This window comes from Leucoraja erinacea, chromosome 1, assembly GCF_028641065.1.
Source record: "Leucoraja erinacea ecotype New England chromosome 1, Leri_hhj_1, whole genome shotgun sequence".
NCBI classification, from domain to species: domain Eukaryota; kingdom Metazoa; phylum Chordata; class Chondrichthyes; order Rajiformes; family Rajidae; genus Leucoraja; species Leucoraja erinaceus.
Genome location: NC_073377.1, coordinates 141714476 through 141729065, shown reverse-complemented (window position 1 = coordinate 141729065; position 14590 = coordinate 141714476). Strand labels below are relative to the sequence as shown.

Below are 14590 nucleotides of genomic sequence, written 5' to 3'. Positions count from 1 at the left end.
AGGCCCTTCAGCCCACAATGTCTGTGCTGAACATGATGCCAAGACCATCTCTTATCTACCTGCACTTAATCCATGTCGTTCTTGTGCTGTAATGTTCTCTGTTCTATGTGGCTCAATGCACCAAGCAGCATTGAAGCTTTGTGGAGATGGGGCATCGGCGGTGGTGAAGCCTTGCCGCCGCGGCACGATGCCTCGTGGGTCGTCCCGTGGTCGACGGTCGATGAAAACATGGAGGAACGGCCGTGAGGGAGGGGGAAGGACAATGGACAAAGGGGAGGGGGGAGAGAACAATGGACAATAGACAATGGGGAGGGGGAAGAGAACAATGTACAATAGGGAGGGGTAACAATGGACAATGGAAGACCAGGCGTGGGGGAACCCCTGTGTGGAGGGAGGGGGAGGACAAAAGGAGGAGCCGGCGTGCTTTGTAACGTCAGTGCCGTAGGTGGCCGCTATTTGTATACATTGGGTATGTATGAAAGCAAAGAATTTCACCATGCCTTGTCACATGGGACAATAAAGTATTCGATTCCATTCCATTGCATTCCATATCCCTTCATTCCCTGCACATAAATATGCCTGTCCAAAGGTCCCTTAAATGCCACCAGTGCATCTGCCTTTGTGCAAAAAAAAAACTTGCCTTGCACATCTCCTTTAAACTTTGCCCCTCTCACCATCCTACACACACTAGAGACAATTTTACATTTATACATTTCCACCAAGCCAATTAACCTACACACCTGTACGTCTTTGGAGTGTGGGATGGAAACTGAAGATCTTGGAGAAAACCCACGCAAGTCACGGGGAGAACGTACAAACTCCATACAGACAAGCACCCATGGTCTGGATTGAACCCGGGTATCTGGCGCTGTAAGGCAGTGGCTCTAACCGCTATGCCGCTGTGCTGCCCTAAATTAAGACAGAAGGAGTTCAGGCTATATTTATGGAGGGAAATGAGCAGACTGTTTAAATCAGGACTCTTCTTCAGACTGATCAATCTGAAGAAGGTTCCAACCCAACACGTCATACGCCCATTTCCCTCCAGAAAAGCAGCATGTCCCGCTGAGTTCCTCGAACACTTTGACCTTGGACATCTGATGCCGTCAGTGGTGAGTTTGTATGTTGTCTCTGAGACCATGTGGATTACCGCCAGGTACTCCGATTTTCTCACAAATTCAATCACCAAATTGTTACAATGGGAGGGAAACAAAATTATTATTATTTTATATTATTATTATTAAAACGATTCCCATCCAGTGGTATTTGGGGTATTTTCTATGTTGTGAGCACTGGGATGAAACAAGCCACCCATTGGAAGTTACTCAAAAGCCAAATTCCAAATAGTGAATCCGAAGAATCCAGTGGATTCCAAAGAATCCAAAAAATTGACCTAGCGCGGTTTTAGGTCAATTGCCGTGCTAAATTGCAGTTAGCCTATAAATGGTAAAATCTGAGGGAATTTGATGGGAATGTGAAAAAATAAAATGGTTTCTTTGGCGTAAAAAGGTTAGCAGTGACTTACTAGGCTGAAGGGCCCATTGCCATGTCCCATGTCTCTATCATTTCATAAAATACTGACAAAAGTCAACATATTGTGAGATTTATATCCTTCCCACAACTGATGAAAATCCAAGTACATCTGGATAAGAAACATGAATAGTTGTACTACAGGTAGAAATCCAGTAGGTGGCTGTCTTTGTTTCAATGCTATGCGATTAAACGCTATAACTGCCCGAGAATACCATGCAACTCGAGTCCTTTCCCCAATGCCCAAAAAAACCCCCAAACTAATGAAGTTGGGATAATCTATACATCAAGTTTACCAAATCAAAACACTATCAAACCTTTCTTAAAGGAGGGTGAAGCAATTCTTAACCATTCCTCTCACATAAAATTAAAATTACATTGATAGGGGTAATTTCTATAGAGGTCTGAAGAAGGGTCTCGACCCAATGTCACCAATTCCTTCTTTCCAGAGATGCTGCCTCTCCCGCTGAGTTACTCCAGCTTTTTGTATCTATCTTCAGTTTAAACCAGCATCTGCAGTTCGTCACTGCACATTTCTACAGAAATACTTGTAGAACCCATGGCAGAAGTGGATACAAATGCTCTTAAAAGTATTTTCCAGGTTTTTGCTGATATCAAACTTATGATGCTGACGAAGGAGAATCTTCTCTAAAATACACCCTCATCTTTTAATACAGAATACATAGAACAATCAGCTGCACAAATGTCTATTTAAAAAAAAGATTGTGAATTATGCTCTACACAGAAGGACCACAGTTTGTTTTATAATGTACGTACATAATACCATTCATACAATTTGTGGACTACAGAAGTACCTGCGAGGTTGTCTTGACTGTTCCCTTTTCCGCAGCAGAGGTGTTAGTTTTATTAGTCATAGACCGCGTAGAAGTCAGAGGTGAAGAGGCAAGAGGTTTGTTATTTTTAGAGGACAGTTTCTCAGTGGAAAGCTTATTCTGCAGCCTGGCTGGTTGAGATTTGCGGGCGATTGGTTTTGGTGGCGGAAGGTTGTCGTACAGGTCCGTGGTGCCACTGTCAACCACCTCATAGCAGGGGGTGCTGGTGTTAGTATTAGTGCTGAAAACCTCCTGTTCCTGTGATGCAATATGGAGCAAGCTTCAGATGTTAGAGGAAGAAACAAGCAGCTGAACGCAGTGCCGATAAACAGGCAAAACATGCACTGGAAATAAGCGGAAAATGCTGAGAGAGCGGGGCTGATATTCTTTATCTATCCATTAGCAGAATGTCTTCGTCGGTGCATAAATCATGACGAGCTATAGATTATTTGAAGGGGTAGGTTGGACCAGCACGGAGGCCGGACTGAAGCCTGAACCCAGGACTAGATGACCTACGGACCTATCTCCCAAGTTGTGTTATTGATAGTTTATTCTATTTTTCTTATTTATTTATTTATTTCTCTCTTTCTTTATTTTCTTCTATCTATAAATATAAATAAATAATTAGAAAAAAGAAGGAAAAAAAATAAATATTAAAATTTAAAAAAAGAATAAATCATGACTAAAAACAGCATCAGTTACAAAATAAAATGAAATGGTCGTCATTTCACCAACGTAATCGGTGTTGACATTAAAACCAACGATAAGGACAATTTGTGTAAGAGAGAACTGCAGATGCTGGTTTAAATCGAAGGTAGACACAAAATGCTGGAGTAACTCAGCGGGTAAGACAGCATCTCTGGAGAGAAGGAATGGGTGATGTTTCGGGTTTTGTCTGAAGAAGGGTCTCTACCCGAAATGTCACCCATTCCTTCTCTCCAGAGAGGCTGCCTCACCCGCTGAGTTACTCCAGCATTTTGTGTCTACCTTCAACAAGGCCAATTTGTTGCAGTGGAATCTAAAATAGTGCGGATAGTATGCGGATCAAATCCTAAAGTCCGCTTGCATGCATTTTAATGCACATGTTTGGTCTGTCAAGCCCGTTTACTGGATGGCAATGTGAGCCCACAACAGTAATGTTCAAAGGACCATTTACTGCCCCCACTCCACCAACCACTCCTATAATAGACACAGAATAAAGGGACTGTCCCACTTGGGCAACCTAATTGGCGATTTTAGAAGAGTTTAGGAGAGTTTGGAAAAATGTCATGTTGTCGACCTCCTTCGACTATGTTGAAGACCAGCTTCGACTAGCTATGACTAGCTACAACTAACTTCGGGAAAATTGGACACCGAATAGTGGAGAGTGAAGACCACCTCCTTCGATCTCTTTTGACCTCCCTACGACTATGTTGAAGACTATCTTCGACTACCTTCGACTACCCTCGATTACCTACGACTAACATGCCGACCTACTATGACCCAATATGACTAAACCTACGAGTAAAAAAAGTATCGATTTTTTCCATGGCGACCTTTTTTTACTAACGGGCATTTTTCAACATGTTGCGACCTAGCTGAGGTCTCGAGTACACGGGGACTACGCTCGACAATGAAGGAGAGTTACAAAGACCTCCTACGACCTCGTGTCGTCCATGCTGCTAGTATGAGTCGGGGGCAAATTCGCCAGAACTCGCGGATTAGGTCGTCCAAGTGGAACAGGCCCTTTACAAATACATTGCAGAACCTCCACACGAAATACATCCACAGTTTTAATGATGCAATCAGATTCCAATGTTGAACGTTGCTGCAATATTTCTGGGAATTACTAGATCGCAACGTTTATACAGAATAACTACATAATTCAATTGCATAGTGAAAATCATCTAAATTTTCATTATTTTGCCAATCTTGTCAGGGCTTAGTCACAACATAATGATAGACTTCCCATAACTCACTGCATTATGATATTTAACCAGCTATTCAGAACATTTGATAATTAGCATGTAATAGAAATTTATGTTTTGCTCTCTTAGTTTTCAGAATTTTTGAGCTTCTTGAGAAAGAGTTTTATCATCAAGTCAATCCAAACCGAGCTGTTTTCTATTTGGTTGAAATTGTCATGAATTATCCAATTATCATCAGGTATTACCTATGCTCTTCTTGATAGAAGGTAAATTTCAGTTGGCATTTGGTGGGATGAAGGCAGGGTCCAGAACACACTGCCAGTAAGCATGGAAGAAGCAGAAGCTTCCGATTGTTGAGTACTTGGATGTTGACATGAAAAACTGTCACCTGCAGTTACGGAGTTACAGAGTCCAGGGAGGAAGGTGTTATAAGTTTTCTTTATCCTTTAGAGATATAGTGTGGAAACGGGCCCTTCGGCCCACCAAGTCCGTGCCTGCACGCCTGTTCCATCCTACACACTAGGGATAATTTACAGAAGCCAATTAACCTGCAAACTTGCAAATGTTTGGAATGTGAGAGGAAACTGGAGCACCCGGAGAAAACCCACGTGGTCACAGGAGAAATTACAAACTCCGCTGACAGCATGATAGTCTGGATCGCACCCGGGTCTCTGGTTCTGTGAGGCAGTGACTATCGCGGCACCACTGTGCTACGTACACTCTCAACCTCTGATCATTGACCACTTGGATGTGTAGGTGAAAAACTGTCACCTGCAGAGCTAGAGTTCATGGAGGAAAAAGTTATTAGGTTGATTCGCTCAATTTTGATACAGACCATGGCCCGAACGGCTGCCCTCAGAGTTATAGATTTTCTATGAAACTGCTCACCTAACACATTATTTTTAGGTTCCTCTAGGCTATTGGGAAAATAAAAATTCTCACTGGCTTTAAGAAAGTAAAGGGCCTGTCCCACTTGGGCGCGCAAAGATTTTGTACATCCCCAAATCCTGGGGCGCCGCGCGCGACTACACGTCACTGCCTACGTCACCATACACCATGCGCGCATCATGACGCATAAATGATGCAGGCCCTTAAGTTGCATGCATGCCCCGTTGCCCAAACACAAGAACTGCAAATGCAAGCACAATGTTCCAGGTTAAAGCAGTTTATTTGCACCAGTTGTATTAAATTTATGTGCAAAACTATCAAGGGTAAAATAAATACTAATTCAATTGTCTTACCGTTCCATTTAGGCAAGGTACATCATCATAATGAAGAGAGACTCCACGAGGACATGCATATCCATTGGTGATGTTGACACCATATCTGTTTGGTGATATTGAGCGTCTATGTAATAAACTGAAAAGATAAAAAGAAATCGGTGAAAAATTAATACATCATATTTTTTATTATGTAGAGTTGAAAATGTTTTCCTATTGAACCTTACGTCATTGAAAGAGGTAGCTATTTGGTCCAAAATGCCTCTGCTGCATCTTTGAAAGTATTATCCAATTAGTACTACACTCACTATCAGTATAGCCATGGTTTTGTATGATACATACCCAGTTCCATTTTACAAGCTATCTGCAATAAGTTAAGGGGCTGTCCCACTTGGGCAACCTAACTGGCGAGTTCAGAAGAGTTAAAAAAAAAAATGACATGTTGAAGGCCTCTTTCGACTATGTAGAAGACCTCCTTTGACCTCCTTCGACTATGTTGAAGACCAGCTTTGACTAGCTACAAATAACTTTGGGAAAATTGGACATCGAATAGTGGAGAGTGAAGATGATCTCTTTCGATCTCCTTCGACTATGATGAAGACTATCTATGACTACCTTCGGCTACCTTCGACTACCCTTGGTTACCTACGACTAACATGCCAACCTATTACGACCTACTACGACTTAACCTATGAGTAAAAAAAGTATCGATTTTTTCCATGGGGACCTTTTTTTACTCGCGGGCATTTTTTAACATATTGAAAAAAACGCCGCGACCTAGCTGAGGCCTCGAGTACGCGGAGACCACTCTCGAGCATGAAGTAGAGTTACGAAGACCTACTACGACCTCGTGTCGACCATGGTGCGAGTATGAGTCGAGGGCAAACTCGCCAGAACTCGCGGATTAGGTTGCCCAAGTGGGACAGCCCCTTTATAGCACATCAGGGAATAAACATTGATTTTTCTTTTCTCCATAATGATTTGTTTGCTTTTGATCAAAACTGTCAATTCTCCCACAAGTATATTAAAAATTCATGTAATTTAATTCATTTCAAAAAAAGACTTAATGTGCTGGAGTCACTCAGCGGGTCAGGCAGCATCTCTGGGGAAGATTGGTACACTCCTACAGACTCTTCTTCCAGTCTGAAGAAGGGCCCTGGACCCAAATTGTTACCTCTACCATGTTCTACAGAGATGCTGCCTCAGCCACAGAGTTACTCCAGCATTTTGTGCCTATCTTTCAAAATAACCAGTTTGAACATGAGGAATAACTATGGGAAAAATGAAATATTGACATGGATTCTTGATGTTTGCGGTGACTATACTAGCAGCAATGTCTGTACATAATGTATTGTTTCCTGTGTCTTTACCGAAACAGTTCAATTTGTAATCTGTACTTGCACGTAATCTTTTTTTGTAAACTAATAATCTTTGCTTAGAGTCATAGAGTGATACAGTGTGGAAACAGGCCCTTTGGCCCAACTTGTCCACACTGGCCAATATGTCCCAGCTACACTAGTCCCACCTACCCGCATTTGGCCCATGTCCCTCCAAACCTGTCCAATCCATGTACCAGTCTAACTGCTTCATAAAAGTTAGGATAATCCCAGCCTCAACTATCTCCTCTGGCAGCTTGTTCCATACACCCACCACCCTTTGTGTGAAAAAGTGATTCAGATTCCTATTAAATCTTGTTCCCTTCACCTTGAACCTATGGCCCTCTGGTCCTCGATTCCCCTACTGTGGGCAAGAGACTGTGCTTCTGCCCGATCTATTCCTCCCATGATTTTATACACCTCTTTATCTAGATATCTAGTTTCTATGGTATTTCTAAGTTTGCCTTAAAGTACTCTCAGAAAAGCAAATCTCAGCTTCCACAGTCTCTCTGCACAACCAACAACACTCTCTGTACAACAAAACTCTCTGAACAACAAAAGTCCCGTATCCTTGTGAACATTCTATGGACATAAATGAATTGGCTCAGAGCATCCACAGAAATGGCAGTAGCTCTGTATGTGATAGCTTCAAATCCATTAAATCAATTCACTTGAATGGACAAGACAGAATGCCACGGAGAAATATAATTTAATTTACATTTACATGTTCTTGGATTTAATTGAGTGTGTTTCTGGAGTTTTAAGTGTATATTTAATTTTAATATTTTAACAATGGGGTGGCACGGTGGCGCAGCGGTAGAGTTGCTGCCTTACAGCGCTTACAGCGACAGAGACCGGGGTTCGATCCTGGCTACGGGTGCTGTCTGTACAGAGTTTGGACGTTCCCCGGGGCTTGCGTGGGTTTTCTCCGAGAATGCCGGTTTCCTCTCACACTCCAAAGATGTACAGGTTTGTGGGTTAATTGGCTTGGTATAAATGTAAAAATTGTCCCTAGCGTAGGGTAGCATTAATGTGAAGGGATCGCTGGTCGGTGCGGACTCGATGAGCCGAAGGGCCTGTTTTCGTGCTGTGTTTCTAAACTCAAGTAACCTAAAAATGTATAACTTTTAATAGTTTTTTTTCCCAATGTTTGCATGCTTGTGATAGTGTCTGGTATTCACTCTCTTTAATAGTTTCTCTGTGAATTTGGATGATTTGCTAATCTGCAGTTAGGCAATTCAGAGAAGGGGGATTTGTCACCTGTGGTTCTGATGAGTTTTACTCAGCATTGGAGGACTGGTTTACATTCAGCAATTTGGCACCAGCTAAGTGTTCACAGGAAGAAAGTACAGATGCTGGTTTAAACCAAAGATAGACACAAATAGCTGGTGTAACTCAGCGGGACAGGCAGCATCTCCGGAGAGAAGGAATGGGTGACATTTCTGGTCGAGACCCTTTAACGTCACCCATTCCTTCTCTCCAGAGATGCTGCCGGTTCCTTCCTACACATGTGGTTGGTGAATTTGTGTTGTGTGCCTTTCAGTGGAAAACCTGGGCCATTAGCTAATGCAGTAATTATTTATTTATTACAAATTAGGACCACCAGGTAACACTTACAATAAAAACCTGCTCGAGTTTACACACCAATGTTATTAGCTGTAGATTTCTTATTTTTTTCAAAAGTCGCTCACTTCTAAATTATCGTAGAGTCTGTTCTCACCTTCTCCATCATGGTCTGGTTTGGCTCAGCCACCAAGCACGACTATTGGAGGCTGCAGCGAATCGTCCAATCAGCAGAGAAGGTTATTGGCTGCAACCTTTCCTCCATTGATGAACTGTACACTGCAGGGGGTCAGGAAGCGAGCGGGCAAGATCATCTCTGATCCCTCTCACCTTGGCCACAAACTCTTTGACTCACTTCCCTCAGGAAGGCGACTCCAGACTGTCAAAGCTGCCACAGCCAGACATAAAAACTGTTTTTATCCAAGAGTCAAGAGTCAATTTAATTGTCATTTGGACCCCTGGAGGTCCAAACGAAATGCCATTTCTGCAGCCATACACACAAATAGACCCCAAAACTATTTTTATATAAACTCAAAAGTAGCATTTTGCTCGCAGGCGTACTCAACAGCCAAGATCATCCCCTGCCAGGTAAGTATCATCCACAAGTAGTTGCTCTACTCAACAGCCAAGAATCTGTAGCCTCCCTTTGATCTGGTATCTTGTTGTTTCACATGCTTGATTAATGGTGTTTTATCATTATCGTTTTATTATTATTAGTGTTTTCTGAGTCATTCGTAACTGTCACTGTATGTCATGTTGTTACTTGTGGGCGGAGCACCAAGGCAAATTCCTAGTATGTGAATACTTGGCCAATAAACATATTTACTTACTTAAAACTTGAAACTTTAAAAAAAAAAAAAAATCTTACTTGAAGCATTGTTTTGCAGTCTGTATAACACTAGAGGTTGTTTCTACATCAATGTAATCATAATGCAAGGCTGCTGGGTCTGTAGATGAACCCGTTTCAGATAGTAAAATGCCGAGCCATCTTCCCAGCTCCTCTCCGGAAGAAGTCTGGAAAAACAAAATGGTGCATATCTAGTGGTAGCTTATGAGACACGATCTGTAGAAATAGATCATTTTATTAGGAGAAAAGATACGTTTACAAGATCTTCAGTTATAGTCATAGTCATTGAGTGATTCAGTGTGGAAACGGGCCCATTAGTCCAACAACAGCCAACATGTCCCAGCTACACTAGTCCCACCTGCCTGCGTTTGGTCCATATCCCTCCAAACCTATCCTATCCATGTACCTGTCTAACTGTTTCTTAAACGTTGGGATAGTCCCAGCCTCAACTATCTCCTCTGGCAGCTTGTTCCATGCACCCACCACCCTTTGTGTGAAAAAGTTATCCCTCAGATTCCTATTAAATCTTTTCCCCTTCATGTCCTCTGGTCCTCGATTCCCGCTCTCTGGGCAAGAGACTCTGTGCATCTACCCAATATCTTCATCTTCAGTTTTAGTAACCCTTTTCCACTTTAACTGATGTCTTAAGAGCTCAGCTTAACTTTTATGACTTTGAATACATGTATATCCATCAATGATAGAATATCACAAAATGCACTGCACACATGGCAATTAACAAAACTGAGCAGAACTCATGGTTACAAGGTTTCAAGGTCAGTTTTTTGTCACATGTACCTATTAAGAATAGTTAAAAAAAAAATGTGATAAAAAAAAACAAATGAGCTTTGCCCCAGCTATGTAACATTTAGGATGAATGCCAGAGATGCAACATTAATGCATTGAAACTACCGTGACATAGAACCAGTAGCCCACGCTTATAAAGTATTTTTAATATGTTTAAAATGTCATGAAACACTTTACATTGACTGAAGGCGGTATGATGGAAATGAAAAGAGATGTTGACTGTTGATATCAGAGCACAGAATAGAACAAAGATATGTGGAAGATATTTTATTTTTATTTTTTTTATTTGTATATCTTTATTGTCATTTCCTGAGTATTCACATACCCAGAGGAAACAAAAAAACATTGCTCAACCAGTGTCCATTCACTGTGAATGAAAAATAAATAGAAATAAAAAAATAGACAAGAGACGAAAGACAAATAGACAAAAGACAAAAGATAGACAAAAATGCTGGAGAAACTCAGCGGGAGTTTCCCCAGCATTGTTGTCCCCGCTGAGTTTCTCCAGCATTTTTGTCTACCTTCGATTTTCCAGCTTCTGCAGTTCCTTCTTAAACAAAGACATGTGGAAGATTGGTTATGAAGTGTGGAAGGGCAGATTAGGAAAGGAGGTATGTTAAGTGAAGGGGTAAATGGTTTAGCAAACACATTTCAGAAACCAAACACAGGGTCAAGTTGGGGTGTAAACATTAGAGTTGGGGGAACCAGAATTGAAGTGGGAAATTCAAAGATAAAGAAGTCATGTGGGCAGGAGTAGATTGTGGAGAGATTGTAAGAGAAATTCATGCATGAAAGAACAGGAAGACAATTTAGGGCAACAAGGTCAAAGATGATAGATTAGGAAGAGACCTTGTGAAAACTAGTTTTCATTTGAGAAAAAAATGGATTTATGCACCAATGGTCAAAGCAATCAGAGCGTTTGAAAAAGCAGGTCTAGATGAAGAACAAAGTGCTTCAGTGGCAGTGTATGACAGGAATGTACAAAGGTGGGCAATATTTTTAATGGAAGTAAGTGGTCTGATGATAGATATAATGCAAAACCAGAACCTCAGTGGGTTGAGTAATACACTGCCTAGTTCAGTCTGAGCGATTAGATTGAGGATAGCGTGGAATTAAATTTAGGACAGGAACTAAATGAACACATTTTTTTTTACAGATTTTGTAAAAAATTCGACTTTTAAATGTTGCTCATATATTACACGACATTACACATTTAAATTCACCTGTAGCAATAAAGATGAAGCAGCTGACCAGATTATAAGCAGTGTCTTAATCTTAGCATTAAAAGCTCTTAGTGAGCTCCACTCAATAACCAAAAATCTGCAGCCTGCTTTTGCTCTGGTATTTTATTTAATTCCCATATTTAATCGATAATGTATTATTATATATGTTTAATGTTTTATGTGTCATTCCTAACTGTCACTGTATGTCATGTTGTCACTTGCGGGCGGAGCCCCAAGGCAAATTCCTTGTATGTGAATACTTGGCCAATAAACTTATTCATTCATTCATTCAAAAGTCACAGCCAAGTTCAAATTAAATAGTCACAATCGAAAAGTTTGAATTATTGTCCAATATTATTGAGCAGACAGGAGATCAGGAGGAATGACAGAGAGCAGAACATTGTGTATGAAAACAGTTGATAACATGACAAAAAGGAAACGGATAAGGAAGTGGATGGGCAGGGAAGCATAATGTGTAGAAAAATAAATAAAGATTGGCTGGTCATTCTATATTAGCCAGGATTTGGTTGAAGAGAAATAAAAATAACTATGCTTAACAAAATCACAAAGTGAATGGGCACTATTTGCTTTTTGGCTTCATATATCTTGGTCTCAAAGGAAATGTGTAGGAAGAAGCTGGTTTGGACACAAAAAGCCCAAAACATCGCCCATTCCTTCTCCCCCTAGATGCTGTCTGACCCGCTGAGTTACTCCAGCATTTTGTATCTATCTTTGGTCTCAAATGAAGTTGCAAGGATGCAACATTTTAAAAGTATTGAAACATTTCAATTTTTACCCTTAATTCTGGTATTTAGTTATATTCTCTGGAAGATTAACGTCTACTGAAACAACCAAGTCGGCAAACAAAACAAGTTTGTGATTATTATTTCTTTTGCTTGATATCCCATTACAATCCTGAATGGGCCAGTTGTAAAATAAACCTGTCTCTGTTATAGACATAAAATGCTGGAGGAACTCAGCGGGAAGGGCAGCATCTCTGGAACAGAAAGAATGGGTGATGTTTCGAGACCCTTCTCGTCACCCATTCCTTCTCTCCAGAGATGCTCCCAGTCCCGCTGAGTTACTCCAGCATTCCGTGTCTATCTCTGGTGTACACCAGCATCGGCAGTTCCTTCCTACACACCATATCAGTTATTTATTTTCACTTTTGGTGTGATTTCTGTTCCACAGTTTTACTTTTTTAAATTCATAAAACATAGAAGAGTACAGCGCACTGTATGTTTAAACAAACTCGAACATGATACAAAAAACAACTCTGCACATAATCCATATCCCTCCTTTCCCTGCATATCCTTGTGATTATCCTAAAATCTCTTAAATGCCACTAATCCATCTGCTTCCACCACTCCAGTAATGCATTCCAGGCACTCACCACCCTCTGTGTAAAAAACTTGTTCTGCACAACTCATTTAAACTCTCCCCTCTCACCATACATTCAGAAGATATTGGAGCAGAATTAGGCCATTCGGCCCATCAAGTCTATTCCGCCATCCAATCATGGCTGATCTATCTTTCCCTCTCAACCCCATTCTCCTGCCTCCTCCTCATATCCCGAGACTCGTGCAAATCAAAAATCTGTCAATCTCCGCCATAAAAATATTCTTTTGACGGCCTCCACAGCCGATGAATTCCACAGATTCACCACACTGCCCAAAGGAATTCCTCATCATCGCCTTTCTCCATAAAGCTATGCCTTCTAGTATTTGATATTTCAATCCTGGGAACAAGGTTTTGATTATCTCGCTTGCCTTTCAACCACTAACATTCCAAAGAAAACAATGCAAGTGTCCAACCTCCCCTTGTAGGAATGCCCTCTCATCCAGGCACCATTCTGGTAAACCTCCTCTCCACACTTTCCAATGACTCCCCATCCTTGCTGTGTTGGGGTGAGTAGAACTGCATGCAGCCTAAAGGGGCTGTCCCACTTGGGCGACCTAATTGGCGAGTTGAGAAGAATTTAGGAGAGTTTGAAAAAATGACATGTTGAAGACCTCCTTCGATTATGTATAAGACCTCCTTCGACCTCCTTTGACTATGTTGAAGATTAGCTTCGACTAGCTACGACTAGCTTTGGGAAAATTGGACACCGAATAGTGGAGAGTGAAGCCGACCTCCTTCGATCTCCTTCGACCTCCCTTCGATTATGATGAAGACAATCTATGACTACCTTCGACTACCCTCGATTACCTACGACTAACATGCCGACTTACTACAACCTACGGGTAAAAAAAGTATCGATTTTTTTCCATGGCGACCATTTTTTTACTCGCGGGCATTTTTTAACATATTGAAAAAAACGCCACGACCTAGCTGAGGCCTCAAGTACGCGGAGACCGCTCTCGAGCATGAAGGATAGGACCTCGTGTCGACCATGGTGCGAGTATGAGTCGAGGGCAAACTCGCCAGAACTCGCTGATTAGGTCGCCCAAGTGGGACAGGCCCTTAATGCGGCCAGGCCAAAGTCCTGTAAAGCTGCATCATGACTTCCTCGCTCTTACACTCAATGCCTTGGACAATGAAGGTAAGCATGCCATATGCCTTCTTTGCAACTCTTATCTACTTGTGCGCCCACTTTTGGGGAGTTATGGACTTGGACACCAAGATTGCACCAAGACCATCTATGCTGCTAAGTGTCTTGCCACTAATTGTACATTTCCTCTTAAAGTTCGACCTGCCAAAGTGCTCAGATTAAACTCTAGCTGATATTTCTTCACCCATTTATGTAACTGACTGACTGACCAACATAGCCTTCTCTACACTTTGACAGCCTTCCACATATTCCATGACTCCAACAATCTTGGTGTCATTTGCAAATTTACTAGTTAAAACATCTACATTTAATTTACTAGTTAAAACATCTACATTTAAGTAGACCTCCCCCCCGGTCCAATCCCTCCCCACCTATGTCCAAGACACCTCACATGCTCCTCGTCTCCTTCATAACTTCCGTTTTCCAGGCCCCGACTTCCTCATCTTCACTATGGACGTCCAGTCAGCGGAAAGACAATACATAATTACAATTGAGCCATTTGCAGTGTATAGATACATGATAAGGGAATGATGTTTAGTGCAAGAGAAAGCCAGTAAAGTCTGATCAAAGATAGTCCAAGGGTCACCAGTAATGTAGATAGTAGTTCAGCACTGCTCTCTGGTTGTGGTAGGGTGATTCAGTTGCCTGGTAACTGCTGGGAAGAAACTGTCCCTGAATCTGGTAGTGTGCATTTTCACACTTCTATACCTTTTACCCGATGGGAGAGGGGAGAAGAGGG

General features: G+C 41.6%; 1 protein-coding gene across 5 annotated transcripts in view; it reads right to left on the bottom strand.

Annotated features, from left to right (window-relative positions):
- afap1 (actin filament associated protein 1) overlaps positions 1–14590 on the bottom strand; it is a 334355-nt gene that overhangs the window by 20110 nt on the left and 299655 nt on the right. For 3 of the 5 annotated variants that reach the window (XM_055644821.1, XM_055644812.1, XM_055644831.1), the window contains exons 11-13: positions 9295–9440; positions 5509–5626; positions 2343–2618 (exon numbers count right to left, since the gene is read on the bottom strand). In XM_055644821.1, the coding sequence (XP_055500796.1) occupies positions 2343–2618; positions 5509–5626; positions 9295–9440 (540 nt within the window). The remainder of the gene's footprint in view (positions 1–2342; positions 2619–5508; positions 5627–9294; positions 9441–14590) is intronic. The other 2 variants (XM_055644848.1, XM_055644840.1) reach the window with 1 other exon arrangement.